This window comes from Hevea brasiliensis, chromosome 1 (genome assembly GCF_030052815.1).
Source record: "Hevea brasiliensis isolate MT/VB/25A 57/8 chromosome 1, ASM3005281v1, whole genome shotgun sequence".
Lineage (NCBI taxonomy): Eukaryota > Viridiplantae > Streptophyta > Magnoliopsida > Malpighiales > Euphorbiaceae > Hevea > Hevea brasiliensis.
Window position 1 is genome coordinate 126285749 of NC_079493.1, and position 9209 is coordinate 126294957.

Consider the following 9209-nt stretch of genomic DNA (forward strand, 5'->3'; position numbering starts at 1 on the left):
TTTATCCTCATTTACTAAATTATTTTCAAGAGAAAAATTTAAAAATTATAGTTTCCATTGAATTTAAAAAATTTTTATATCTAATAAATTTATAATAATCAATAAACATATAAATTACTAACAAACAATATAATAATAAATATAAAGGTAAATTCCATGTATCGTAATATAGAAAATTTATATAAAAAAATATATAGTGTTAATATTAAGTGTATAATAAGTTTAAATATTAAAAAATTAGGATAAATATAAATTATTGTGTCAAATTAAATAATTTTAACATGAATATATATAAAAAAATAAATGATTGAGTAAAAATTTTTTATAAGAATATTTAAGTTCAAAAAATATTGTTATGATGATGTTTAATTTCATCAAATATAATGAATTTTTACGGAATTGATTTTTTAAAAAAAAAAAAATAATAAAACACAAGACATGAAATTCAACCCAACATGCCCTACAGGACAGGACCCTTGCCAATAGTATACCAATCTCACATGGAGTAACGCGGAAAGTGAAGGGAAAATTAATTTCGCCGCCTTTTTCTAAGGTTCTTGTCAGAGAAAGTCAATCGAAAAGACTCTAATTTTGTAGTTTTCTGTATCGACGAAGGTTAATTAGAGTCTTTCTTGTCTTTTTCTGCTACCGGTTCTCGTCCGTTTTCTGAACCGACGAAAGTTAATCAGAGTCTTTCTTATCTTTTTTTCTCTTGTCTGGTATCGTTTACTTTCCAATTCAGAAGGAAAAACCATGGCAGCGTCGTTGATCGGAGGATCAGTTCTCTCCGCGTTCCTTCAGGTTTTGTTCGATAGGATGGCTTCTCGCGAAGTTTTGGACTTCTTCAAGGGTCGAAAACTGAATGATGGATTGCTGGAAAAGTTGAGGACCACAATCGTATCTGTTAATGGGGTGCTTGATGATGCAGAAGAGAAGCAGATTTCTAAGCCAGCTGTGAAAGAGTGGCTTGACAAGCTTAAAGATGCTGTTTATGAAGCTGATGACCTTTTGGATGAGATTAGTTATGAAGCTCTGCAACCAAAGTTGGAACCTATATCTCCAAAACAAAAGGTCCGGAATTTCTTCTCTTCAAGTAATTCTTTTAAAAAGGGAATGAACCCCAAGTTAGAAGAGATCCTTGACAGGCTTGAGTATTTAGTGAAACAAAAGGATACCCTTAATTTGAAAGAGGGTGTTCAAGGAAAACCATGGTCTCTGAAAACGGCAACAACTTCTCTTGTAGATGAATCTGGTATTTATGGTAGGGAAGATGAAAAGGAAGCCATAATGCTTAGGGTGCTATCGGATGATCCAAATGGCAATGATCTAGGTGTGATTCCTATAGTTGGCATGGGAGGGATGGGTAAAACCACCCTTGCTCAGCTTGTGTACAATGATAGAAGAGTATGCGAGTGGTTTGATCTTAAAGCATGGGTCTGTGTTTCAGAAGAATTTGATGTTTTCAGAGTAACAAAAGATATCTTTGAGGAGCTGACTTGGAAGACCTGTGATATCATGACTCTAAATCGGCTTCAACTTGAGCTGAAGGAGAGAGTAATGGGGAAGAAATTTTTCCTTGTCTTAGACGATGTTTGGAATGATAAGTATGAAGATTGGGACATTTTATGGAGACCTTTAAGGTATGGAGCAAAGGGAAGTAAGGTTGTCATTACTACACGCAACAGAGGAGTAGCATCAATCATGCAAACTGTACCAACTCATCACCTAAAGCAATTAACTGACGATGACTGTTGGTGCTTGTTCGCAAAGCATGCATTTGATGATGGAGATTCTGGTATCCATTCAAACTTGAAAGAAATTGGTCGTGGAATAGTGGGAAAGTGTAAAGGTCTACCTTTAACTGCAAAAACACTTGGAGCTCTGCTGCGCACCAAAAGAGATGTTGAGGAATGGGAGAAGGTATTGAAGAGTAACATGTGGGATTTGCCAGATGACAGCATTCTTCCAGCTTTAAAATTGAGCTATCATTATTTACCATCACATTTGAAGCGATGCTTTGCTTATTGCTCAATATTCCCTAAGGATCATAACTTCAAAAAGCAAGAATTAGTCCTTTTGTGGATGGCGGAGGGTTTTATAGTGCAACCCCAGGGAAATAAAGAGATGGAAGAAGTTGGTGATGAGTACTTTCAAGATCTTGTATCCCGGTCCTTTTTTCAACGATCAAATGTTCATCCATCGCTTTTCATCATGCACGACCTGCTCAGTGATTTAGCTAAAGTGGTATCTGGAGAATTTTGCTTCAGGTTAGAAGGCGACGATTCATCAAAAATTTCTCAGAGAACTCGCCATTTATCATATGGAAGAACAAAGAAATTTGAGGCCGTCACTGAAGCCAAACTTTTGCGCACTTTTCTGCCCGTGGAGAGATCACGACAGTGGAAACCTGAACTCATTGATATTGAGGTAACACATAATTTGCTGCCAATGCTAAAGTACTTAAGAGTGCTTTCTCTGTCTAAGTATCAATGTATAGCTGAGTTGCCCAATTCAATTGGCAACTTAAAGCATTTACGGTTCCTAAATCTGTCTAAAACATCCATCACAAACTTGCCTGATACAGTGAGTAATTTGTTTAATTTGCAAATGTTAACCTTGAGTGGATGCAATGCCCTAATCATGTTGCCTGATTCAATTGGCTATTTGAAGCATTTACGATACTTTAATCTCTCTGGAACATCAATTCGAAGATTACCTGAATCTACCTGTAGTTTGTACGCTCTGCAAACTTTGATCTTACGTCGGTGCAAGAACCTCGTTGTGTTGCCAACCAACATGGGAAGGCTAATCAACTTGAAGCATTTTGATATTAGAGAAACAAATTTGCGGGAAATGCCACCACAAATGGGTAAACTAACAAAGCTTAAGAAGTTAACTGATTTTGTCTTGGGAGAGCAGGGTGGGTCTAGAATTAAAGAGCTGAGAGAGCTTCAGGATCTCCGAGGAGAACTTTGCATTCGGAATCTGCAAAACATTGTTGATTCTCAGGAGGCTTTAGAAGCCGATTTGAAGGTTATGAAGCACCTTAAAATGTTGAAATTGAGATGGGCTGGTGAAACTAAGAATTCAGTGCATGAAAGAAGAGTGCTTGAGCAATTACAGCCGCATAAGCATCTGAGCTATCTTTCCATTGTTGGTTTTGGGGCTTCAAGATTTCCAAATTGGGTTGGTGATCATTCTTTCTCAAATCTACTATCCTTGAAGTTAAGCGGGAGTAAAAGGTGCTCATCCTTACCCCCACTTGGTCAATTGGTATCTCTACAAGACCTTTCCATCACAGCATTTGATAAAGTAGAGATTGTGGGTTCTGAGTTTTATGGAAGAAGCCGCACGCCCAAAAAGAAGCCATTTTGTTCCCTCAAAATTTTAAGATTTGAGAAAATACCACAGTGGCAAGAATGGATTTCATATGCAGGTGAGGATGAAGAAGGTGGAGCTTTCCCTCTCCTCCAAGAGCTTTCTGTAAAAAAATGTCCCAAGCTAATCAAGGCCCTGCCTATTCAACTTCCTTCTCTATCAGCACTTGAGATTGAGGGATGTCATCAGCTTGTGGATTCATTTCCAAATGCTCCCACCATCCTTAAAATGAAGTTTAAGGACTCTTACCGCGATGTGCAGTTACAGAAATTGACTTCTGGGCTTTACAGTCTTAGAGTTGACAGATTCCACTCCCTAGATTCCTTACTAGAGAGACTGGAGCAAATAGGTTGTCTTTCCACAAATTTAGAAGAAATTGTAATGACTAATTGCAACTCACTCTTGTGCTTCCCAATTGATGTGTTCCCCAGGTTGAAGAGTCTTCATATCAGCAGATGTCCAAATCTGGAATGTGTTTTTGCAGCTAAGGGAATTCTTGTGAATTTTCCACCCCTCAGTTCCTTGGAAATTGGGGAATGCTCCAAGTTAGTACATTTCCTTGAAGGAAGATTACCATTCCCAAATCTGACACGCCTGCGGTTATGGGGTTGCTCAAATTTGAAGTCACTATCTGAGTGTATGCACACTCTCCTCCCTTCACTTGTGAATATGGAGATAGATAATTGCCTAGAACTTGAGTCCCTTCCAGTAGAAGGGCTTCCTTTCAAATTAAGATCACTTCACATTGAAAGCTGCAACAAACTGATTGCTGCCTGCAAGCAACGGAAATCGCAATTACCCCACTCTCTTCAATGCTTCAGTATTGGAAGAAATGAAGATTTGGAATCCTTTCCAGAGGATAAGTTGCTGCCTTCCACTCTTACCTCTCTTAGACTCTGGAATCTTGAAAATCTTAAATTTCTGGACTGCAGGGGGCTTCAAAGACTCACCTCTCTTAGAGAATTGAAGATCTGGAACTGTCCTAATCTTGAGTCCATGCCAGAAGAGGGCTTACCCTCTACCCTTTTCACTCTTAAAATTGGGGATCTTCAAAATCTGAAATCTTTGGATTGCAAGGGACTTGAACATCACACCTCTCTTAGAGATCTGGACATATGGAACTGCCCCAAGCTTCATTCAATGCCAAAAGATGGGCTGCCTTCCTCCCTTTCTTCACTGTTCATCTACAAATGCCCTTTGCTGGAACAAAGTTGTCTACCAGAGACAGGGGAAGATTGGTCCAAGATTTCTCACATCTCCCACATAAGGATCAATAATGACAAGATCAACTGAGGAAAAAGATTAAAGGATTCAGTTATTGCCCATCCAACATGGCTGAGGTACTACTCATCTAAGTTAATTTGGCTTATCAATTGCAATTTGAGAGTAAGATTTGTCTTGCTTCATTATTAATTCTTTTCAAATTTCTGCAGGACTCTGATCCAAACATTCTTGTTGGTGCCTTTGAGACCTCCAATTGCAATTCAATTTGATTGTCAACTATGAGGCCAGAAGAACTAGAATGTTGTCCCCACGTAAAAATAAATTGATTTAAGCACATATATTCCATAGAGGAACATATACCATTGACTTGATGGTATTTTCGTGTTTCTAGTATTTCTTTTTTAATGTTTTACTTGGAAAATTGCTGGAGCTAGTCCTGATACACTATAGTAGTCTATAACACCTATTGCTTTGAAAGTATGAAGGAAATATTGGTATATTTGGCGTAAACATGATATTGTTGAGGAAAATTGTGACTCAGAATAAGAACAAGAAAAAAAAAAAAATGAAGAAGCGAAGTACTCTAATTTGGGAAAAAAGATCAAAAGTGCTTGGTTAAGGAAATCAAGGTTTGAGAACAAAAAAAAAACCTTGTGTATGACACTATTAGTGTAAAAGATTTACTTCTTGTTATGCCTATACTGGAGCTAGGGTTCCTAACCTCTTTTTTTTTTATGGTTCTTGCAGCCAGCATCTTTGGGCGAACTTACGCACGGTGGGACTAAAGTCTCCTCTCTGAAGGACCCAATGCATTCAGGATTTTTAAATAATCTTGGAGTGCTTCCCAGTGCAGTTGAATCCTTATTGATGGGAAAGGGAGACTTATCACATCCTTATCTACTCGACTAACCCTGTTGGATACTGGTCCTAACCTGTGGTTGACGTGCTGAGCACTGATACATTTACGCAAGTAACTACTTTGGCACTATATTTGATGTTTGTGATGGTTTAGTATGGACTGCCTTCTATCAAAACCTAAATAGAAAAGCATCTGATAATGTAATTTCAGCATTTGTTTCTTTTTTCCTTGATATTAAGCAATTTCTTATTAGGTGTCCCGATGTTTTCTGATGATTCTTCTCATTTACATGATTCTGATCCTTTCAATATGTTTGCACTGCCATATTTTTTATTGCCAGCTTTCTCTGCAGAACCTAAGCGCCACTTTTTTGCTGTTCTTACTGGAGAAGCATGAGAAAGCTGCTTTAAAACATGTAGTACTGTGCCAAAAAACTTCCGGATGTTGTTTACTTTATCGATCATTCTTTTATTTATTCCTGGCGATTATCCTATCCAAAAATTTTTTATGTTATTTGAGGCTCCTAGAAAATTCATTATTAGTGTAAAATGTTTATTAGTTCACTACAAAATGTAGTTTCAAATTCATGATTCAAGTAATTATGACCGTTTAAGCCGTGATACTAACTCCTAAGCCTGACCTGCTACAATTCAGAAATGGCCTTTCACAAACTAAATATTAGTTGCAACTTGGCATTTTTCTACGGTGGACAAAATCACTCTAACCCAAAGGCCTAAGCTTACGAGTGAAGAGACCTAAACATTATATTAAGCCATTTTAATGTATTTTTCCAGTGTGGGGATCTTCAAGTCTATCAATCGAAAATAATTGAATTTGCTTCTGCTCAAACTAGCATCAAGCCTGAGAGGGCATTCAGATGAAGAACCTTCGTGATCTGAAAGCTCTAATAAATTACAAGTGGCTTTCAAAGTGAATAGTGAAGAGACTCACAAATAGAGGACAGGAAATTAGTATTCTGGAAGGACAATTCTAGTATAGTGTTTCAAGTTCCAACTAATCTTGAATATCAAAGTTGGTCCTCAAGATGCATTATGAAAGTTCGTATTCCACTTACTGGAATAAATTCTTGTAATAATAAAAAAAAAAGATATGGTTAGTATGTTCTTTAATTAATTGGTTACATTTACAAATAAATATTACATTGAAAACGTGGTTTTAAATTCATTTGAGGTAGATTTTAAAGAATGCATTTATTATACATATTTAAAATTTTTGCAAATAATTTTTTTATTTATCTTCCTGAATTCTTTTTTTTTTTTTTTAAAGAATTCATGAAAGAGAGTTACTGTTCTTCTTCTTCCTCCTTTTCAACGAATATATTTTACTTGTTCAGCTTTTTTCTGGTAATTTTTTTTTCCTTCTTGTCTTCTACTTTTATTTTCCCAAGTTTCAATTTTTTTAAGAAGCATTCGTCATTTTTCTTCAAATCTTCCCTAACCCAACTCCCAATTGCTTCCTTAATCGATTATATCGTTTGGATTATCGTCATGTTCAGTCCTTGTTAATATACGACTTGTCGTTGGTATATATGGCCATGCCATTGGTATTATGAACAAGCAACAATTATGAATTCGCACTCACATTTGTATGTAATTCATGCCAACTACAAAAATTAGAATGCAAGAACCCTTGTTTGTAATAGGCAAATAAAAAATACTGCAACAGAAATTAAAAATATATAATTTACAGTTGAAATTGGAAACCCAAATGGCAATAGGTAGCAAGAAGTATGAAGTGACAGACCTGCAGTTCTTTTGTAAGTCAAGTCAGCCATGGACCAATTAAGAAGAGCAAAAGTCTTGGTAAGTTAATCAAAGTTTGTCCGAGTCTTTGTAGCTAGTTTTGCTTGTCCAATTAACTCTTACCAGTTTTCCCTCCATACTCACCCCCATAGCAAACAGAAGAAACCATTGCTGAAGCGTTGATGGGAGGGCCTTTTCTCTCTGCTTTCCTTCAGGTTTTGTTTGACAGGATGGCATCTCCTGAGGTTGTAGACTTCTTCAGGGGCCAACAACACAATGATAAATTGCTGGACAAGTTGAACATAATGATGAATTCTGTTTGTGGTGTGCTCAATGATGCAGAGGAGAAGCAGATCATGAAGCTAGCCGTGAAAAAGTAGCTTGACGAGCTTAAAGATGCGGTCTACGAAGCTGATGATTTATTGGATGAGGTTGCTTACAAAGCTCTATGGTCGAAGCAGGCAGCTGGACCTCGAACTTATGCATATCAGGTATGGAACTTTTTCTCTTGCCATAATCTGCTTAAAAAGGGAATGGAAGGAAAGTTAGAAGAGATTCTTGAGAGACTGGAGTTTCTAGTAAAACAGGAGTGCCCTTGGTCTGAGAGAGGGTATTGGAGAAAAGACATCTTTAGGAAAAATGCCAACAACTTCTTTGGTAGTTGAATCAGGTGTTTTCGGTAGGGATGATGATAAAGAAGCTATAATGGAATTACTGCTATCAAATGATTCAAAAGGCAATCACCCAATTGTGATTCCCATTGTAGGTATGGGTGGGGTTGGAAAAAACCACCCTTGCACAACTTCTCTACAATGACAAGAGAGTAGAAGAGCGGTTTCAACTTAAAGCATGGGTTTGTATTTCAGAAAAAATTGATGTCTCCAAGTTGACAAAAGATATTCTCAAGGAAGTAACTCAGAAGACTTGTGAAACTAAGAATCTAAATCAGCTTCAACTTGAGCCGAAGGATATGTTGATGGGGAAAAACTTCTTGATTGTTCTTGATGATGTTTGGAATGATCGGTATGCTGATTGGAACAACTTACAGATGCCTTTGAAGTTTGGGGCAACGGGAAGTAGAATAGTTGTTACAACACGAAACAAAAGTGTAGCACTAGTCATGGGCACTGTTTCAACTCATCACCTGGGAGAATTAAGTGCTAATGACTGTTGGTCATTGTTCAGAAAACATGCATTCGATGATGGAAATTCTGATGCTCGGATGGAAATTCTGATGCTCGGATAGAAATGGAAGCAATTGGTAGAGAAATAGTAAAAAATTGTAGAGGCTTACCATTAGCAGTAAAATCAATGGGAGGCCTCTTGCGTTCCAAAAGAGATGTTGAAGAATGGGAGAAGGTGTTGAACAACAAATTGTGGAATTTATCAAATGACAATATTCTTCCAGCTCTAAGATTAAGCTATCATTATCTCCCATCACATCTAAAACAATGTTTTGCTTTTTGTGCCATCTTTCCCAAGGATTATCACTTCAAAAAGCAGGAATTAGTACTTCTATGGATGGCAGAAGGTTATCTGATCGATCTTTGAGGAAATAATGAGTTGGAGGAAGTAGGTGAGGAGTACTTCGATGATCTTGCATCAAGATCATTTTTTCAACAATCGAGTGGCTGTCAATCAAGCTTCATTATGCATGACCTCATAAATGACTTGGCTATATTTGTATCGGGGGAGTTTTCCATTAGATTGGAGGGTGAAATTCATGTATGATTCCTGAAAGAGTTCGTCATTTATCATATACAAGAACAAAACATGATGCTTTTGAGAAATTTGAGACCACATATGAAGCCAAGTCTTTGAGAACCTTCTTCCTTGTGGAATTGTCATCACTGCCTCTCCATAAATGCATTGATGACAGGGTACTGCAAGAGTTATTGCTGAAATTCAAACTCTTGCTAGTTCTATCTTTATCCCAATATGATAACATAGTTGGATTGCCAAACTCAATTGGCAACTTGAAACAT

General features: G+C 37.1%; 1 protein-coding gene and 1 pseudogene across 2 annotated transcripts; both read left to right on the forward strand.

The window, feature by feature from the left end:
- The first annotated feature begins 619 nt into the window (after positions 1-619).
- On the forward strand, positions 620-5720 carry LOC110667416 (putative disease resistance RPP13-like protein 1). Of its 2 annotated transcripts, XR_009150882.1 has the most exons (3): positions 620-4718; positions 4812-4975; positions 5350-5720. XR_009150882.1 is itself a non-coding variant. In XM_021828250.2 (2 exons), exon 1 carries the CDS (start codon positions 754-756, stop codon positions 4669-4671), a length of 3918 nt encoding a protein of 1305 aa, XP_021683942.2. In that variant the 5' UTR covers positions 620-753; the 3' UTR covers positions 4672-4718; positions 4812-5720. The 2 variants fall into 2 exon arrangements, 1 of the variants encoding a protein (XP_021683942.2); XM_021828250.2 differs by having other exon boundaries at positions 4812-5720.
- A 913-nt stretch (positions 5721-6633) lies between these two features.
- Positions 6634-8794, forward strand: LOC110666508 (putative disease resistance RPP13-like protein 1; annotated as a pseudogene).
- Positions 8795-9209: the final 415 nt, after the last annotated feature.

Bases quoted from the DNA above. Each gene is read 5' to 3' on its own strand.
- LOC110667416 (XM_021828250.2), top strand. From the start codon at position 754: ATGGCAGCGTCGTTGATCGGAGGATCAGTTCTCTCCGCGTTCCTTCAG.